General features: G+C 40.3%; 1 protein-coding gene across 1 annotated transcript in view; it reads left to right on the plus strand.

Annotated features, from left to right (window-relative positions):
* Positions 1 to 14,282, plus strand: part of LOC138142536 (guanylate cyclase soluble subunit beta-2-like) — a 53,030-nt gene extending 38,748 nt beyond the window's left edge. Inside the window, exon 13 of the mRNA XM_069063596.1 lies at positions 14,140 to 14,282. Coding sequence (XP_068919697.1) covers positions 14,140 to 14,282 — 143 coding nt within the window. The remainder of the gene's footprint in view (positions 1 to 14,139) is intronic.
* The last annotated feature ends 6,527 nt before the right edge of the window (positions 14,283 to 20,809 follow it).

The raw sequence follows: 20,809 nt of genomic DNA on the forward strand, positions 1-20,809 counted from the left end.
GAGAGAGAGAGAGAGAGAGAGAGAGAGAGAGAGAGAGAGAGAGAGAGCACTTTGCAAACCTTAAAGCACCATATAAATATTGTATATTTGTTATGCCTGAACCCAGAGGGCAGAATTAGGGACAATGGGTGAGCATGGTAGAGTAGCAGATTTAAATCTAATATAAGGAAAGATTTCCTAACAGTGAGAGTTATCCATAAGTGAGATGGGCTGCCTCAAGAGGGAGTGAGTTTCCTCCCACTGGAAATTTCCAAGGGAAGGTTAGATAACTACATACTAAACAATCTCTCAGGTTCATTCTGACACTTAGATTCTGCAATTCTGTGATAGGAGAACTTGAGATTGTATTTGTTCATGCTTCTAGGGCCTCAGGTGATTTGAAGCTCCTCTTCTGAGCTGTGTGTTTATAAACATTTGTAAATGACTTGTCTGGCGCCATTTTGTTTGGAAATATCCAACAACAAAGTCACTTTTCTGATGCTAAACAGAAGTAGCAACAGCAGTTCCTCACGATGGTTATGCTGATACATTTTACACATTAAATGAAAGTGCTTTTAACTCCAAGACTGTAAGACAAAGCAAAGCCCATATTGCAATTGTATCGGAAATGCATTAGAAGCTTTGGCATCCCCTCATGTATATATCTATGGTAATACAGATCATACCGTGGAGTAGAAGGAGAGACACTAGGGTACAGTTCTCACACTTGCAGAGTCCCAGATTCTCTGCCCCGTTTCCTTCTTTTTCCATAAGCAGCAGGCAGCTAAGTGGTTCACTGGTTAGAATGCTGGGCCTAGAGTCAGAAAGACCTAAATTCAAATCCAGCCTTATGAGTTGTGTGATCCTGGGCAAGACCCCGAACCTTGTTTGTTTCAATTTCCTCATCTGTGAAATGAGCTGGAGAAAGAAATAGCAAACCACTCCAGTATCTCTGCCAAGAAAACCCCAAAAGGGGTCACAAAAAACTGACCATTACTGAAAAATGACCGAACAACCAAAAGGTGGCGATAATAGTAACATCAATCTCTCTTGTTGTGAGGATCAAGGGAAGTCATATTTGTGAAATCAGTTAGCATAGTGCCTGGAACATAATAGAAGTTTAATAAGTGATAATTCCCTCCTCCCTAGTAGTTGACCTGGCATAAGACCAACCACCTTAAGACCCAAAGCAATTCTGAATTTTAGTGGGAAACTGCTTGTGAATATGTGTGAGCATCTCCATTACACTGGACGTCACTCTTTAGAGCTCCCCACCATCTTCTCGTTAATTGCCTTGCCTCCTGACCCAGAGATTTTCTTCTTTCAGTTGAAGACTCCCATGCTGGGGCCCCTGAGGTCATGACTGGTGAGTGTGGGGGCCTATATCAGGCCAGCTGCTCTAGTCATGCTTCACTCCCTCCAGCACCCCCAACTCACCACATCTTCTCCCTAGTCATCTTGTTCCTGTACCTGTATCCCCCTCACCTCCACTTTCTAACTCGCTAGTGCACTTAGCATGTATGCTGTGTATTATAGCTCTTTATGTTTATGTCTAGCCCCCTACTAGAGTATAAGCTCCATGAGAGCTAACCATGCTCTAGCCAAAGTTGGCACGTCCCCCAGCACTTAGCACATTTATAGACATAGATCTGGAGAGGCGGCCTCAAAGGCCAGTTCTCCACAAACTCCTCTCTGTTCTTTACCAAAAAAAATTTTTTTGTCATTCAGTCACGTCCAGCTTTTCCTGATCCTATCCAGGCACACATCTTAATGGACTCTGATGTCTTGGGACTTCCTCCAATGAACTCTGGTGCCCTTGCCACAGCCATTATGGTCAACAACATAGGATAGGAGTCAACAATTGTTGGCAGTAACAGAAATAACCCTGTTACATAGGAGATAGGAGTTCAAAACTGGCTAAAAACACTACTCAGAGTAGATTTTGTTGTTGAGGCATTTTCAGTTGTGTCTGACTCTTCATGACCCCATTTGGGGTTTTCTTGGCAGAGATAGTGGAGTGGTTTGCCATTTCTTCCTCCAGTTCATTTTACACATGAGGAAACTGAGGCAATCAGGGTTAAGTGATTTGCCCAGAGTAACATAGGTAGGAAGTGTCTGAGGTCAGATTTGAACTCACAAAGATTAGTCTTCAGGCCTGGCACTTCACCACCTAGCTGTCTTTACAAACCATTGTAGGTACTTAATAAATAATCGTTGAATTGTTTGTTAAAGTTGTACTTAGTGGCCAGTGTGATACAAGAATAGCTTCTTGATGAAAAATTAAAGCATATGTCAAAATCTTGTGAACTCAAGGTCAAATCACTTACTAGAAATGACTGGTAAAAGGAAGACATATTGCCTTTTAAAAGAGGTTAATAAATAGGAGAGAAGAGAGAAGTCTCAACAGTTGGCCGCCATTTTCTGAGAGGGAGAAGGCAGGGCTAGTGATGGTGACTGAAAGAGAGAAGAGGTTTGGAACAGAAGCTCTTGTGGAAAGCATGATAGGGAATCAATTGGAGAAAAAGGAGACATTTGCCTTAAAAAGTTTCAGGTTTTCCTGGCTTAGTCAGGTCTCTTAAATCTGTATTCTCAGTCTTCCTATTCTACAAGAGTTGAAATATATTCATTCATCTCAGGGTTATTTTCTGTATCCTAAGTACCTTTTTGTTTTCCATTCTCTGGAGTGAGGAAACCTGAGTTCAAATCTAGCCTCAGACACTTACTAGCTGTGGGAACCAGGATAAGTCATTTAACTCCAGTCTGCCTCAGTTTCCTCAATTGTAAAACAAGATTAATACTAGTGCTTACCTCCCTGGATGGTTGTGAGAATCAAATGAGATAGTATCTGTAAAAAGCAGCTAGCACAATGCCTAACACATAGCAGGAGCTTAATAAACCCTCTTCCTCTCCATTGAAAAACCGCAACTATTCATAGATTGTCCCCTGCCCCCCGTCCTTCTACTTACCTCCCAGAAATTGAGTTCAATTCAACTTAACAAGCATTTATTAAGTATCATTTATGTGTCAGACATGGTTCTAGATTCCAAAGATACAGAAACAAAGAATTAAAAACAATCCCTGCCTTCCAGGAGCTTATGTTCTAGTAGAACGCTGAGAATAGCTAAATCAGAGATGCTAAGATCCTGGCATTTCCAGTAAACTCAGCCTGCAGTAGAGAAATGTGGCTGGTGATGTAATCTAGCCTTGCCCTTAGCTCTGAGTGTTTCATTAGCTCATGCTTTCCACTGTCTTCTGAAAAGTGCAGTGGCCCTCTGAAACATGTCCACTATAAGCTTTTCATTTCCTACCATTGCGATTGTATACTGCTCAGGAGAGAATACATAAAGTTTGCTAGTTTAGAACATGGGAATCACCCCCTGGTTGAGAATGGGAATTCCTTTGTAGTTTTCTCACCCTGACTCCCATTGCAGAGAGTCTCCTTCTTGGCAAGAGGCTACAAATAAAATGAAATAAATAAATAAATAAAAACGGGGAAAAAAAATACCGAGGATAAGAACTCAAACTAATTTTCTTATTATTGAGTCATTTCAGTCATGTCCAACTCTTTGCAATCCCATTTGGTGTTTTCTTAGCAAAGATACTAGAAAGGTTTGCCATTTCCTTCTCCAGCCCATTTTACAGATGAGGAACTAAAGCAAACAAGGTTAAGTGACTTGCCCAAGGTCACGCAGGTAGCATCTGAGGCCAGATTTGAACTCATAAAGATGAGTCTTCCTAATTCCAAGCCCATTGTTCTATCCACTGTGTTGCCTAGCTGCCTCACCTAGGGGCAAGCTGATAAGGACTACTGAAATTAGGCTGTGGATATTCAGAGATCTGTCTCCAGTCCTGTCTCAAGACCACTGGGGAACGAGTCAAGATTCACTTCATTAATCAAACCTGCTAGCAACCTTAGCAGCAGAGTTGTAACTAGCAATTTTTGCTTCCTGGGCAGTAAAAGCCACCCAAGGAAATAGATACATCATGTGACCACAAATCAACTTTCCAAGTCAGGATATTGGGTAGAAAGTCATCTAACATACAACGTCAGCCAGGGGAAAGCCACAGACCATCTGGTTTAATTAATTTATCTTACTGACTAGTTACTGAAATCTTGTTTCTATGCTGTACTTTTGGCACCCTCAGTGGTGTAGTGGATAGGTTACTGGGCCTGGGGTCAGGAAGACTCATGGACTAGTCATCTAATTTGTTTGCCTCAGTTTCCCCATTTATAAAATGGGTTAGAGAAGGGAATGGTAAGTCACCAGTATCTTTGCCAAGAAAACTCAAATTGGGGTCATGAAAAGTTGGACATAACTGAAACAGACTGAACAAATTTGCACCTCAGGGCAAAACCCTGATCACCTTGTCTTAATTATAGCCCTGGTGTTATCTGGAAGCCAAGATTATGACAATCCATTAGTTCTTTCCTTCTCTGTCTGTAAGTCCTCAACAGAGTCAAGATAGAGTTATCCACCCTCTCTATTACTCTGAGCATTATCGTTCCTAACAAATGCCTTCATACATTGGTAGCACCCAAGACTCTAACTGGTACAGAGAGGTATTGGTTGCTTCTTTCTATGCCAACTGAAGGTATGCCACCACCCCTCCCCCCTTCCCTCATTCACTTACAATGGAAGCAAAAGCATCATCTGAGCTCCCACAAGATCCCACTTAACTCTGTAGGTAAACTCTACAAACTTATACATGGACTGAGCAAAAGCTGCCCCATCTGTACTTCAACCACGCACCCTTTTGTTCAATGAATGAAGAATCTAGTCCTTGGATGTGTCACTCCATGAGGTTACCCTGTAAAATTAAACAGGAGTATTAGGTTGTAGATAAGTCAGCATGCTGACTCAGATTCAAGCCGTCACCTTTCAGTATTGACTGAAAAATCAGTCCTCCAGCTGTCTATGTTGGCAGGCTCTTTTGGCAGATCATCAGGCTCCATGTTAATGTATTTTTAAAAACTTCAACTTGTCTACTTGACTTATTCTCTGAGCTATTATAATAATGGGTTCCATTCTGACTTGGGGAGAGAGCTGTAGCAAGGCCTCTGTGGACTCCCTTCTGGATAAAATTTGCTCTTTATAAATCACAGGCAGTGCTGTCCTCTATCTGAGTTTATGGTGGGTTAACTTTGCTTGTGAAATTTCTTAAACTTAATCCTAATTGTTCTTATGAAATATTTTTTGAGTTGCAATCTTCCTCTTAATTGATGCTTATGTTTCGGGTATATCTGTCTGTCTTTGTCTCTTTTTTTCTGTCAGTTTGGGGTCTCTTGGCTGCATGTTTTCCTGAATTGTTCCCCTCAAATCCTCCCCCTTTGTGCAGCACCCCCACGATCATCTTTTTCCACAACATGCATACCTCCTCTCCCTGCCCCCCGCCATGGGTCTTCATTGGGCTTGGTAATCACTTATTATCTAAGGTTCCTGCTACTTGCTTCTTGAGTTGACTGATAGAGTGGCCCCTTCCCTGACTTGTCCAATTAGCCAGGGTTGAATGGTTTTGGAGCCAGATTATTAGAGGAATGCTGGGGCATTGGTCCCAGTTCAGAGGCCTCTCATCAGTCTTCTTGGTGCCTCTAGAAGGGTTCTCATCAAGTTTTCCTAATCTTGCTACACTAGCTGAAAAATCTTAGGGTTTCCATGAATGGTGCAAAGTTTAACCCCTGGTTTTCCTGAAGTGGGCTTATTCACTTGGAAAGAAGAAAAATCCTGGAATGGATGAAAGATTTCTTTGTATATGATGAATCAGCCTCAGTGAAGAAAAGAACTCTTAGTCCTTTAAGGTTAGCATCTAAGGTTAGTCATTTATGACCATCATTAAAATACCAAGAACAAACTAGAACAAATCTGGTAATGTTGATGACTGTGGTCCAATTATTAGATTGGTTTATTCCTGGCTGATCTTTAATTCAACAAGCATTTCCTGAGAACCTCTTGTGGACATAGCACTATGTTACATACTAGGGAAACAATAAAAGAAGAATCTTTTGTCTTTGAGGAACTTATCCTTTAATTGGGTCCATAAGTGATTTATACAGGGAATGAAAAGATAAAAGTTAAGTGTAGGGCAGTTATCTTCCCTTGGTGTTCTACCCTCTTTCCCATCATGCTTCCGTAATCACCAGAGAAACAGAGGGACACCCACAAAGTCCTATCCAGATCTATATCTGTAAATCTATGATCTTACATAAGGATTCATAAAAATCTCATGGAATACTATAGTTTAAGATCTACAGTCCAAAGGTTCTCAACATGGAGTCTGTGAACTAATTTTTAATAAATACTTTGGGTATACTTTTGTTTTCTTTGGTAATCCTGTGTATTTGATTTTGTACTTTAAAAAACATTATTCCAAGAAGGGTTTCAGAGTCTTTACCAGACTGCCAAAGGGGTTCATGATGTAAAAAAAGGTTTCCTCTTCTTATAAAAGAGGAAACTGAGGCTCAGACAAATGAAAATAGCTTGTCCAAGGCCCTTACAAGATTATAACTTACAAGGTTAGTAAGTAACAGAATTGCTCAACCTGCAACTGGAGTGTCTCCATCAACTATCCCCTTGCTCAATATAATTCTACAATCTTATCTGATTTTTCCCCCAACACTTTAACTAGCCAAGATTGTCTCTTCTTCCCATATATGTTTTTACTCATTTCCAACTCTATACCTTTATTCCAGGGACTTATTTCTTGTCTGAAACACCAGGGTATTTTTATGTTTCATAGGTCTTCATAACCAAATAACTTAGCAGTTAATAGAAGATGAGAGGAGCTTTGTCTTCCCTAGTATAGAAAAGTAATGAACCTTTCTCAGTCTTGGTGAGGATGATCTCAAGAAAGCAGACGCAGAACTTGTCCAGTCTGTTGCTGAAGTCATACTCAAAGCCCTTCCAGAACAGAAAAATCTCACACTCTCTGGCAAACCTTTAAGAACCAAGGGTGACCTCCATTCCAGTGTAAGATAAAGGAGAACTTTGTGGAAGAGGATATTTCAGAAAGAAGCTGTACAACCCCATTTGTAGAGTCTTACTTGCTTGTAAACTTTATATTCTTACTTGTAATATTTTCTCCTTGATCTGGGAACTCCAGAACCTGGCTATAATATTCCTAGGAGTTTTCTTTTTGGGATCTTTTCCAGGAGGTAATTGGTGGATTCTTTCAAACTCTATTTTGCCCTCTGGTTCAAAAACATCAGGGCAATTTTCCTTGAGAATTTCCTGGAGGATGATTTCTAGGTTCTTTTTTTTATCATGGTTTTCAGGTAGTCCAATAATTTTTAAATTATCTCTCCTGGATCTATTTTCCAGGTCAGTGGTTTTTCCAGTGAGATATTTCACATTGCCTTCTATTTTCTCATACTTTTAGATCTGTTTAATAGTATCTTGATTTCCCATAAAGTCCTAGCTTCCATTTGCTCAAATCTAATTCTGAAGGAATGATTTTCTTCAGTGAGCTTTTGAGATTCTTTTTCTATCTGGCAAATTCAGCTTTTTAAGGCATTCTTCTCCTCATTGCCTTTTTGAGCCTCTTTTGCCATTTGAGTTAGTTTATTTTTTAAAGTGTTATTTTCTTCAGTCAGGTTGTTGACTCTCATTTCATAATTTTCTTGCTTTGTTCTCATTTCTCTTCCCAGTTTTTCCTCCATTTCTTTTACTTGGTTTTCAAAATCCTTCTTAAGCTCCTCTATGGCCTGTAACCAACTCATATTTTTCTTGGAAGCTTTTGGTGCAGGAGTTCTGACTTTTCTCTCTTCCTCCTGTTCCATGTCCCTATCCTTTTTGTCCCCAAAATAGGAGTCTAATGTTGGACTGGTCTGCTTGCTTTGCTTCTTTTGCTTGCTCATGTTGTCATTCAATTACTTGACTTTTGGGCTTTTTGCCACAGTTGAACTCTGCTACCAGAGAGGGGAGCTTTGTCCCAATTGCTGGGGTTTTCCCAGCTGCTAGAGCTATTAGTTGGATGCCCTCTCTGAAGCCTCCACACACTCTGGCAAACTGGTCACACACCCCAGTACCTCCACCCTAGACAGTGATCCAGATCCAAGTAGGTTAAAGTAAGAGGGATTACCCCTCAGATTGGTTGCTTGGTCCCCCTACAATCTGCAGGCCAGGAGCTCTGAAGCAGCCATGTGGTGGTGGCTGCACGGCTGTGGCACCTCAACCACTTTTGCCTCCAGGGGATAAAGGCTGGACCACACTCCCGGACTCCAATTTCCCAAAGTCCACTGACCTCTCACTTTGTCCTTAGTGTCTATGAGTTGATCATTCTGGAAACCACCACAACTGCTGTTGATCTGAAGTCCCTCCAGCCAGTGGCTGGTTGTGGCTGCCCTGAGGCTAAAACCTCTGGCCCATGGGGAGCTGGGCTTGGCAACCAGAGTGCTGTGTTGGCCCCTTCCTGCCAGCCTGCCAGACTGTTTTCAGTGGGAGGTTAGCTTCTCTCTGTCATTTTGTGGGTTCTGTAGCTCCAAAGTTTGTTTAGAGTCATTTTTTACCTGAATTGGAGGAGTTAGGAGCAGGAGCCTTATAGAAATCCTGTTTCTACTCTGCCATCTTGACTCTTCCCCCCAACTTTATATTCTTACAGAGGTCCCCCTTGTATTCTCCAAAGAACTCACCCCTCAGACTTATGGCTCCTTTCTCCCTTTTCTCCATCTTCTATATCCTCCCTCACCTTTCCCTGTAGTATAGGTGGTAGCAATTGGAAAATTATCCCAGAGAAGTGATGGAGGAAAAAGTACCTTCCTAAATAAAGTCATGGAAGTAGGGATCTGTAATAAATTTGTTTGGGAAGAAGTAGAAATTGGATGGAACAAATGGGCCATGTTGAGAAAATAAGGAGTGAACTTATGTGGGGCAAGGCAACTCTAACAGTAAGTTAGGAGTAAGGAGACTCTAATAGTAAGTTGAGGAAGTCTGCTATTTATTAACTGTATGACCTTAAGAAAGTAATTTTCATTTTCTGAGTTTCAATTTCATTATCAAGAAAATAAAGGTATGGGACTACATGATCTCTTTTAAATCTCTTCTTGAAGGGATTACATGGTCCCTTCTAGTCCTAACATTTCAGGAATCTACATGAACCCTGATATGAAGTTCTCACTACACTAACTGGTGAATACTGTTAATGCCTACTAATGTTGAGTTAGCCTCGAAACCAAGACATGGAAATAAGGACACTTGTTTTCTTATTTATTACCCAAGAAACTGCCAACAAATGGAATTATGAACAATTATTTATAACTAAAGTAACATTATAAATGAGATTATTAAATTTATAGAAGCATTTATGATTTAATGTAAGCACTATAAACATGATTATTTATAATACATACTTTCATTAGTTGAATCCCCAGATACAAAGAGTAGTCACTAGTAGTTCAATGTATTCAATTATGAGCATTGTATTGTTGGATATACCAGATAGTGCCTGGAAGATGGAAACTAAAATGATGACAATTGCATTTAAAAGAACTGATATACTTTAGTTTGGAAAACAAGACTCTAGGGGAATATGGTGGCTACCTTAAAATATTTTAAAGGCTATGATATGGAAGGGGATTAGATTTATTCTAATAAGTCTAAACACCTTTTCAATATTTCTCAAATCCACCCCCTTCTCTCCTCAAAAAACTGCCACTACATGTCAGGAGGACCTGAGTTAAAATCCAGCTTCAGACACTTAACACAAAACTAACCATGTGACCTTGGGCAAGTCACTTAACCCCAATTGCCCTACCTTCCCCCTCCAAAAAAGCAAAAAAAAAAAAAAACTGCCACCACCCTGGTGGCCCTCATCACCTCATGCCTAGACTATTTAAATAGCCTGTTGGTTAGTTTGCTTGCCACAGGTCTCTCCCCATTCCAGTTCATCTTCCATTCATTTGCCAAAATTATTCTCCTTAAAGTGCTGATCTGATCATGTCACCCCCGCCCCCCATATTCAATAAACTCCAATGGCTCCCTATCACCCCTAGGAGCAAATCATTGTATTTATAGGATACCTCTGACTTTGCATAGGCTGCTGTTCTCCTGCCCATGATGTTCTTCCTCCTCACCCCCATCACTGGGAACCTCAACTTTCATTCAAGGCTCTTCTCAGCTAGAAAGCTTCTCATATCTACTCATGAACTAACTTTGGGTTTCTCTTATGATACATTCTGTATTTACCTCTCTGTTAATGTTTTGTATCTCCTCCAAGTTCCTTGGGGGCAAAAGTCTCACTTTTTGTTATCTTTGCATCCTCTTCACTGGCATGGTACTTGGGATATGGTGAGCACTTAAATGCTTGTTGAATTCATCACCAGTGCTTTTGTTGAATTCATCACTAGTACTTTGGAGGTCTAAACAATGAGTTTATGGAAGCTAAGTAAACTGGATGGGAATTGCTCCCAAGAGAACAGCAAAACTCTTCTGCCATTTTGGAGAGTGAAACTGAGAACCCTGATGACCTCTGCATACAATTATGTCTAGAAATCTGGAGAGGATCTTGTTTTTCATCATCAACATTATAACCAAGTTCTATTTGTCTTGTCTATTGGCACTGATGAAATAGAGAAGCAATGAGGTATAATGGAAAGAATGCTGGGCCTGCAGTCCAGAGACCTGGGCTCATGTTGTATCTCTTACACTCATTTCCCAGGTGACTTTGTACATGTAACTTTACCTCTCAACGCCTCAGTTTCCTTGCCTATGAATAATGATAATAAAATTTGCAACGCCCATATACCAGAGTTGTGGGGAAAGAACATTGTAAACCTTAAAATGTGTTATTATTATGGATGAATTTTTCTGGACAGCTTAGCTTTCCATCCTGTCATCAGGGTGACATTCTTGCCCACCCCCCCCCCCCCCCCCCCATCGAAAACCCTGTGTAGCTTAGTTTTTCTCTCTTCTAGCTTGTGGATTTCCTGAGGAAGGGAACTGGGGAAGAAGAAAAATAATTTTAGTGGCAATGCAAAGGCTACAGAAAAAAAAATCATGCAAGAATGATGGCGATATTGAAGATATCAATGAACTACTAACAAGTGACCTATTTAACAAAGAATGAACTATAGAGACCAGAGGCATGAATTAGCGATTCCTAACAAAGCTTGAGAATGTGAGAAGCCAGGTGGAGGAAAAAGATGAAGGAAAAGCTTTGAGTTAAGGGGAGATCAAAAGATCTGTGTAATTGCATTTAGTAATGTTGAGTTTCAAGAACTTAACAAATGCTTGTTGACTGACTTACCAAAGACTTTTTAACACATTTCACCAGGAACAATGATTGCCACTATTGGGTATAAAGGAATCATTGTGCTTTTGGGTAGCAGGACTTGTGAATAAAGGAATAAATCTCTTGATTTGTAAGAAAAATGGTTTCTTTTTCTTCCTTAGCTGAAGTTCAGCACTCAAAGAACTTATCCCTGGATGTACTTGTTTGCTTATTTGTTTTAGTACCTACTGTGGTTTGGGGAGAAATCAAAGAGAGAAAATAAAGTGCAGCTAATTTCCTTGTCCTCATGAAGATCTTGTGGTACAATTATTCTATATGTTCTCTATACTCCAACATTCCTGTGAGGTAGAGAGAACATAGAGCAAGCATTCATTATCCCACTTTTACATCTGCAAAATAAAAATAAAAAAGCTGAAGCAGAGAGATGTTAAGTGAAACACAGAAATCCAGATCACTTTGTCTGGCACTGAGTCACTGACAAGCTGGGGGAAGATGAGGCTGGTCTTCTCAATAGGAAAAATTGCCTCGTGATGTATTTTACAGTGTTTTATTTGTTGCAATTTAAAAAAAATCCAACAATACTTCCTATCTCTTTTAAATGGCATAAATTTCTGCTTAATAATAGAATGACTGTTGTAATGCTGTTGTATATGGGTTAGAGCTGCAGCTGTAAGAAGGCCCTCTGAGTGTAGGCTTGAGGTGGCTGCTTGTCCTTCTTTGCTTAGCTCTGCCCCTTCATAAACTACACTCCATGCTACCTCCGTCTTCTTTATTTCCATAGATTACTCATCATTCCTCCAATCGGACTCAGACTATGGAAATCCTCTCTGACCCTTCCTTCTCTTACCACACACAATCGTACTTCCATTTGCCAAGTGCTGCTATTTTCATCTTCATAAAATCTTTGGAAATGGTATCCTTTCTTCTCTTGCTCAACTTCCTTATCTGGGATCATCAAGACTTCTCATTTGTGCTTTAAGATTTGCAAAGGACTTTGTATATACATACATACATATATATATATATATATATATATATATATATATATATATTAACTCATTCAATCCTCACAACTACACTGGGAGATAGATGCATTATCATCTGTTTTACAACTGAGGAAACTGAGGTTCAGGGAGGTAAAATGACTGGCCTAGGGCCACACAGCTAGTAAGTGTCTGAGGTAGAATCAGAACTCAGGTCTTCCAAACTCTAAGTAAGGACGTTCTTCTTGGGATCCATCTCCAGCGTCCTGATCTATATCTGGCCACTGGACCCAGATGGCTTCAAAGGAGATAGTGAGGCTGGTGACTTTGCACACCTCCCTCACTTAAATCCAATTCACTAGCAAGTCATGGAATCACCTTCCTGATTTCATGATCCTCTTCCAGAATGAAGGACAAACAAGGAATTTCTTACTATAATCACTAGACACTGTGCCCCTCAGCTGCCTCTAGATTTCTAAGCTGATCTCCTGACTTCCATTCTATTCCTGCTCCCATCCATCCTTCCTAACTCTCTTCTCATCCAGTCACTCTTCTTAAAAACGTTCGATGGCTACCATTGCCTACTAAATAAAGTATAAATTTTTAAGCTTTGCATTCATGTCCCCGTTCAATCTGGCTCCATCTTTATCTCAAACTATACCACTTCACATAATTTGTGTTGCAACCACAGTGAACCACTGTCTTCTATCCTGTAGTTAGTGTGCAAGTGAGCTCTTTCCCCAGACTTCTCAAAGCATTGTGCTTATATCTCTTCTTTTCAGTAACATATTCTCTTATGTGTTGTTCAATTGTTTCAGTTGTGTCTGACTTGGTGTCCCCATTTGGGGTTTTCTTGGCAAAGATACTGTAAAGGTTTGCTATTTCCTTCTCCAGCTAATTTTACAGGTGAGGAAACTGAGGCAAATTGGGTTAAGTGATTTGCCCAGGGTGTCTAGTAAGTGTCCGAGGCCAGATGAGAATTCATGAAGATGAGTCTTCCTGACTTCAGGTCCAGCACTCTATGCGCTATGCCATCTAGTTGCCCTTCTGTCTCATACTTATTAGGGTGTGCGTGTATGAGTGTGTGTGTGTACACATACATATACATATATAGACATATACATATATGTCTATTTTTAAAGTTATGAACTTTCTCTAAACTTTTGAAATAAGATAGTCTCTGAGTTCATAGTATTAACTGTGTAGTAATAAATAGAAATGTCATCAATTTAAAATTCCACAAATTAGCCTTTCTAATGGAAACTGTAAAAGAAAACCCACACAGTAACCTCAGATTAGATCAAAGCTTCTTAACCTTTTGAGGGGAAAGGACCCTTTTGGCAATCAGTTGAGGCCTATGCACTCCTGCTCAGAATAATGTTTTTAAGTGCATAAATTAAAATGCTTAAGGATTTGAAAGGATACCAATTATATGGAAATACAGTTTTCAAAATAGTAAACAAAACAAAACAAAATTCAAGTTCACAGACTCCAGGTCAAGAACTCCTCCCTGGCTTCTTGGGTCCTTTCCTTCAGTCTGACTCCCCACCTCCTCCTTCAGGGTCTCAATCCCAGCTCCAGGGTCATTCCAGCTTCTTCCTCATCCCACATAATCCCTGCCCTTCCTTATAGACTGGTTAGTTAGCCAGCCTGTTTATATCTTGAAATGTGGTGCTTTTCATTAAATTAAGAGTTGACAAATGAGATGAGGGAGACCTTGCCAAGAGAAACATATTGCATTAACAAGCTATCAGATCTATCCAATAGAATTACCATAGATGGGGCCCATCAACCTTGGCTACGAAAAAGTTCTCTCTCCCAGGATAATATGAAATCCTAGGAAAGACTATCAATAGTTTTGGCATCCCCCTCCCTGTGGAATAGCTATGCTCACTGAGAATGAGCATTTGAGAGTCAGACTGATTATTTTTTTCACACCTCTGCTTTCTTTTAGCCTATGACAGATCATCAAGTGAGGAGAGCGGTGTCAAGGGAGAGGACACGAAGCGAAGTGAGGAACAGCGATGTCCTGATCAAACAAAGACAAATCACTTTGGCCATGACAATATACACTCAAGTTTCTGTATTTTGTTGTAATAGGACAATGATCTATGACGTAGCCCTCCCCCCCCCCCGCCCACTTCCAACTTGTTGCTTTTTACTTTCAAGTACTTTAGTAGCAAAGAAAACCAATTCCTTTTAAGTCCTAAGTTCACCAGTCTTATCTCTTGTCTCTTATTCTTTGGAAGCAAAAGTTAAGAAATGAAACACAAGTCTTGCAAGCTTAGGAAAATTCACTTCTAAATTTTAAATTCAAAACTCTGAGTTTTGAGTCTCCAAGTACTTATCTGATCTCCCAAATTCTGCTTTGAAATGTTATGGCTCGTTTCCCTCTCTCCTCCTAGAAAGAAAGAAAGGCATTGTTTTCCCACGGTCACTCAGAGTTTGCACAGAAACTTTCTCCTGAATAATAAGAAAATGCACTGATACTGAAGACACAATGTTTGCAATTTCTTTGGGATTGATGGTTGAAATGGGCTGCTGCATGAGAAAGACCCAGGCCCAGCAAGTCAGTTTGTAAACCAGCTAATAGTAAACACATGATGTAAACCAAGCCCAGCCAGAATCTGGAGAGTAAATAACGATCCTTCCCAGCCCTGGTTTGGAAAAAGTGAGGCAATGGAACAAAAACAATGCCCGAGAGATGCTCTGGAAATAAAATAGAAGGAAAGAAGCAGAAATCACTTTGCCGAGTTTGCAGAGGTTTAGGAAACAAAGTATCGTGTAGCTCCGAGGAGGCGGGGGTGCCTGTTCTACAAAGACATGTCTGCATCTCTCCTCCAAGCACTTTTTCCACCTGGGACCAAAGCTAAGCTATCCCTCTAATCCTGATGTGAAAATAAAATAAGACTGAAACAGGGTGCTCAGCTGAGCAGGGAGGGTCCTTAGGAACTATAGTGACTCCTAGATGCTGAAGGAATACAAATATTAAATTTTTACATCCTCTAAATATCAGTGACCTGGGAAATCAATCATTTGATAAGCATTTATGAAGCACTTTTCTGTTGTGTTAGGCACTGTCCTAAGTGCTGGGGATTGGAATAAAGGCACAAAACAGACCCTGCCCTGAAGCAGCTCACTGTTTAATGGGAGGGACAACGTGCAAACAATTACATAGAAACAAGGTATATAGGGAATAAATTGGAGATAATCCACAGAGGGAAGGCATTAGCATTAAGAGGGACTGGGAAAGACTTCTTGTAGATTTTAGCTGTGACTTGAAGGAAGCCAGAGAAGCCAGGAGACAGAGAATGAGAAGAGAGTATTCCAGGCATGGGGGTGGGGGTGGGGACAGTCAATGAAAATATATGGAGTTGGAGATGAAGTGTCTTTTTTGAGGAACAGAATGGTGGCTATTATTAGTGCAATCCATAGGAGTGAGTATGGAAGTATGCTGGAAAGATAGGATTCAGATTTTTGAATGACAAAGGATTTCCTTTTTTATCTTAGAGGCAATAGGGGGCCACCGGAGTTTATTGAATAGGAGGAAGGTGATATGGTTGGATCTGTACTTTAGGGAGATTATTTTGAAAGCTGAATGAAGAATGCACTTAAATAAGGAAAAACTTGAAAAAAGACCAACCTATAGATCACTGTGTACCATGGGAGACACTGGCACAGGGTGGCCTAGCATGACATACCCTCATCCAAAAAGGTGCTGTGCTCTATGAGAAAAGCAGAATTGGAGTAGCTCAAAAGAAACTTGAGATGAGCAAATTTAGAGAATCCATCCCAAATATTCATATGGACTATTTGTGCCTGAACTGTGGTACAGCATTCTGATCAATCACAGTTGGACGCACTGTAACTTGACTCTAACATAGTGATGTCTTTGATCTTCTTCTAGAACAAAAGACAACAACCAACCAAGGTACCCTCAAAAAAGGGAAGTTTAGAAAAGGGGAGGTCTTTGGGAGAAAGATAATAAGTGATTTGACATGTTGAGTTTTAAGATGTCAATGGGACAACTCAGTTCAAGATGTGCAACAGGCAGTTGAAGATGTGGAGCTCTAAGTCAGGAGAGAGGTTAGGGCTTGATAAACAGACTTGAGAATCATCTGCATAGTGGTGATATTTTAGTACATGGGAGTTTATGAGATTACCAAGTGAAATAGTTTAAAGGGAGAAGAGAAGAGGGCCCAGGGCAGAGCTCTGGGGAATACTCCATCATTAGCAGGAATAATCTGGAAGAAGATCCAGCAAAGGAGACAGAGAAGAAGGGGTTAGATTGGTAGGAGGAGAACCAGGATAGAGCAGTGACATCAAAACAAAGAGAAGAGAGTATCAAGGAGGAGAGAGTGATCAACAATGTCAAAGGCTGCAGAAGTCAAGAAGGATGAGGATTGAGAAACCACCATTTTGAAAACAAAGAAGCCTTGTTTGACCCAGCCTTGTAATGGTTCTGTCAGATTCCCGAAATCTTGACCAAAGAGGGATTCATGGACCCCTTCATTCCTGTCAACAATTGGCTTTTGAAATGGAAGCAATCATTGCTCCTGCACAAAGGAGATCTGTTAGCATTCAGTTCAAGGAAAGATGCATTTGTACCTTTGTGGTCTTCCATAAACTTTAAGCAGCAACATAAACATCCACCAATCTGTCTGTCTTCCCTACGCTGAAGGTTATATTTTTACTTCTGGCAGAAACTCTTCACCACCTTCATTAGCAGATTTTGTTTATGAACAGTGAGCCCACTGCCCAGAAGCCTGACTGGGGTTCAGAAACCGACTTTGGAGCCTTTGTCGAAGTTTTCCCTCCCCATCTTGGAGCTGTACTCTATTCAATTTGCCCAGCAATGATAAATTACCATCACTTCTCTATGCCTCAGGCCATTATCCCTGCTGCCTTGGAGATACAGTTCCAAACAGATGGCTGGTCAAATACCTCTCCCTGCCATGCCCTGCCCCCTCCAGTGTGGTGTAGCAGCCCATAGATTATTACAAATACCCACCAGCCTATCTGGAAACATGGGCATAATGGTTTTTAAGCAAACACCCTTCAATACCCTTACACAGGGAAATGAATTGCTGGAGGCATAGCCCCACCACTCCCTATGGCCTATCTCCTGCCTTTGCTCTAAGTCAGCCTTTCCCATGTTATTAAATCAAGAAGGCCAAGGTTAACCAATAAGTTGGCATTTTTCTTGTACTTTCTCCTCTCCCTCCCCTTCCCTTCTGTCACTGCTTTATCCTTTCTGGACATCAGAACTCATTTCAGCCTTGCTCAGTCTTGGCTTGGGTCTGTAGTCTCCCTCCATGGTTGGAGTAAAAGTTGTTCTTTCTTTTCAATAGACCCCCTTCGCCCTACCCCCTCCCATCTCTCTTACTCTCCCTTTTCCAAATTTCCTTCAGTTCAAGTTGTACATGAGAGAGAAGAAGAAACATGCGCTAGGCTGAGGAATGAGATCATTTCTCTCCTCTGTTAGCAGGCTTGCAACTTGCTAGTCAGGGTTACTGGAATAAAGCAAGAGAAAGCTCTCTTTCCACAGTGAGCCATCTGGCCCCCGTAGACTCATGCTGATGCTAATCTGCTCGATTCTTTTTCTTTCTCTTTTCTTCTTTTTCTTTTTCTTCTTATTATTTTCTCTCCCGAGGAACACTTCATCTGCAGCCATAAATTCAGACTTTTTCCTTCTGAAGGCAAAGCTTCATTTTGTACACATATTTATTACTGAATTATTCACCACCAGCCCTCCCTTTCCTTCTAGGTGTCAGGAAATCATTGTGATCATTGGTGGGTCTATGTCGTTTTAATGTCAGGGCAGTACTTTCAAATGGAAATTAGGCAATTAGGTTTCACATGGAGAAATCTGACAGATGTAGAGAGGTTTTACACCACTGGCCATGCCACGGTGACAAAGGCAGCCCATGGCTCTCCAGGGATTTTTAAATAAATAGAATATGTTTCAAGAGCATGGAAAAATCCAGAAGTAATTAACTGTGTGACGAGAGTTCATAGATCCTGTAGCTGTTTAACTTCAAAATGTGATAATGACATGTCAACGAGATCACTTAACTCATCCTTGTAACAGAGGCATCAGAAAACCTATTAAAATGTGCATTCAAACATAGGCAAATGCTTCATAAGGCATCTGGATTTTGTTTTGTTTCCCTCCCTGCCCCCCATTTACAGACTTAAAGCTTCAAAGTATTTTAATACTTTGTATTTCTTTTCTCCTTTATAATATACATATATGGAGGATATGCATTCACACAACACACACACATACAGGTTGTGGTGGGGTCAGTTGTTTCAGTTGTATCCAACTCTTTATGACCCCATTTGGGGTTTTCTTGGCAAAGATAATGAAGTGGTTTGCTATTTCCTCCTCCAGCTCATTTTACAGATGAGGGAACTGAGGCAAACCCAGTTAAGTGATTTGTCCAGGGTCACACAGCTACTAAATGTCTAAGGTAAAATCTGAACTCAAGTCTTCCTGACTCCAAGTGCCAGCTAGCTGCCATACACACACATATCTATATATACCTTCTGTGTATATAGACTTCACAGAATTCTCAAGGATCCTGGGGAAATTGTAGATCTGATGGCACCTGATTGAACAACTCTGTATTTTAAATTCAGATCTCCAAAGGTTTTCCAGCTTGTCTTTGTACCTCTACTTCCTAGTACAGTGCCTGGCACATAGTAAGCTCTTAGCAAATGTTTATTGATTAATTTCTTTGAAGGATATATTTTGTTATTAAAGAAATATATATATGATATACATATAAATTCACAATGTATAGGGGGCAGCTAGGTGGTGCAGTGAATAGAGCACTGGCCCTGGAGTCAGGAGGACCTCAGTTCAAATCTGGCCTCAAACACTTAACACTTACTAGCTGTGTGACTTTGGGCAACTCACTTAACCCCAATTGTCCTACCTTTCCCCCTCCAAAAGAAAAAAAGCCAAAAATAATTCACAATATATATAAATTCATTATATAAATATATTATAAATATATATTTACACACACACACACATATATATATATACACACACACACAAAAAAATCACAGTTTCATTCAATTGATTTGGATTGGGGGAGTACAAATATAGCATCACAGATTTAGAAGGAATCCTAGAGCCTGGTCAATCTATTTACAGATGAGGAAACTGAGGCCAAGAGGCAGAGGTGATTTATGCTTAGGTCACAAAGCTAGTCACTTCTGAGCAATCCTGATCCTTGACCTTTACTGATTCCTTGTCTCATTCTCTGAAGTATATGGCCCAAAATTCCCTCTATCCATGCTGTCTCTTAAATATCAGTTGGGAGAAGTGGGTCAGGGCTTGAGGAATAACTTTGGTTGCCTTCCCAGATCCTGCAGTCAGTAATGATCTTCCCCACTAGGGGATATCATTTTGTTTGCTCCTCTCATAGTCGCCACATGTATATTTGTATTGTAATTATCCCTATGTGTGTCTAAACTGCAAGGTTCATGAGGCCAGGAACCACATCTTAGCTAAACTTTCTAGCACCCTGAATACTGAGCACAGTACTTTATATACAATTGTTGTTCAATTGTATTAGTTGTGTCCAATTCTTCATGACCCAATTTGTTGGGGTTTTTTTGTATTGCAGTGGTTTCCTATTTCCTTCTCCAGCTTATTTAACAGATGAGAAACTGAGGCAAACAGGGTTAAGTGACTTGCCCAGGGTCACAAAGCTAGTGTCTGAGGCTAGATTTGAACTCAAGAAGATGAGTCTTTCTGATTCCAAGCCCAGTGCTCTACCCACTCTGCCATCTAGCTGTCATATACACAGTATCCACTCAGTAAACATTTGAATTAGACGTTAGGGGTCTCATTCAGGAACTGTACCTCTAGAAAAAGTCACCTTAAATAGAGTTTCCCTTTCTGTCATGCTATGAAGACCTGGTTTGGGTGAGATTTGCTGTAATTCCCATCTATGTACCTGGGACCTGCAGTCATTACCTCAATCTTTCTCTCCAACAGCAGCCTCAGAGCAAACATCCACTAAGAGTCAATGAGTGCTGAAGAGAAAGACTATTTCTTAATGTCCAAATGCCCTTCTCATTTACATATTTTACATTGATAGAAACCGAAATTTTCATTAAATTTCTCCACCAATAAACTCCTTAATTAAAAAGGATTCAAAATCCCAGAGACAGAAGCAAAAAGAAAGTGTACACACAAATCACTTGAGAATGGATTAATCAGTAGGAAGGGAAGGCAGCCAGAACATGGTGTTACAAGCCAACCGCCTCAGTGAGCTCACTGGGAGGACTGCCGACTGCTCTTTATTGAGTAGTTTTCCATTATATCAAGACAGCCTCTCCAAATTCAGACTTCTACTGAGAGAAGAAAATAAAAAAGGGAAGAAAAATAAAACAGGAGGAACTGAGGTTGATGTTTATATGATCAATCCGCCCCCAATACACAATTATTTAACGACAATCAACTGACTGATCAATGATTGATATTTTTATCTTTCTTAAAAATGTTTCTCAACTTAATATACTCATTCAATGTTGTCAGGGTTCTTAACACATCAGAAGAATAACATAAAAAGCCTTAAAAATGACAGATATAAACACAGTTTATT

This window comes from Petaurus breviceps, unplaced genomic scaffold (assembly GCF_028583685.1).
Source record: "Petaurus breviceps papuanus isolate PSGF00001 unplaced genomic scaffold, PetGlider_PUasm1.0 90594, whole genome shotgun sequence".
In the NCBI taxonomy this organism is placed as follows: Eukaryota; Metazoa; Chordata; class Mammalia; order Diprotodontia; family Petauridae; genus Petaurus; species Petaurus breviceps.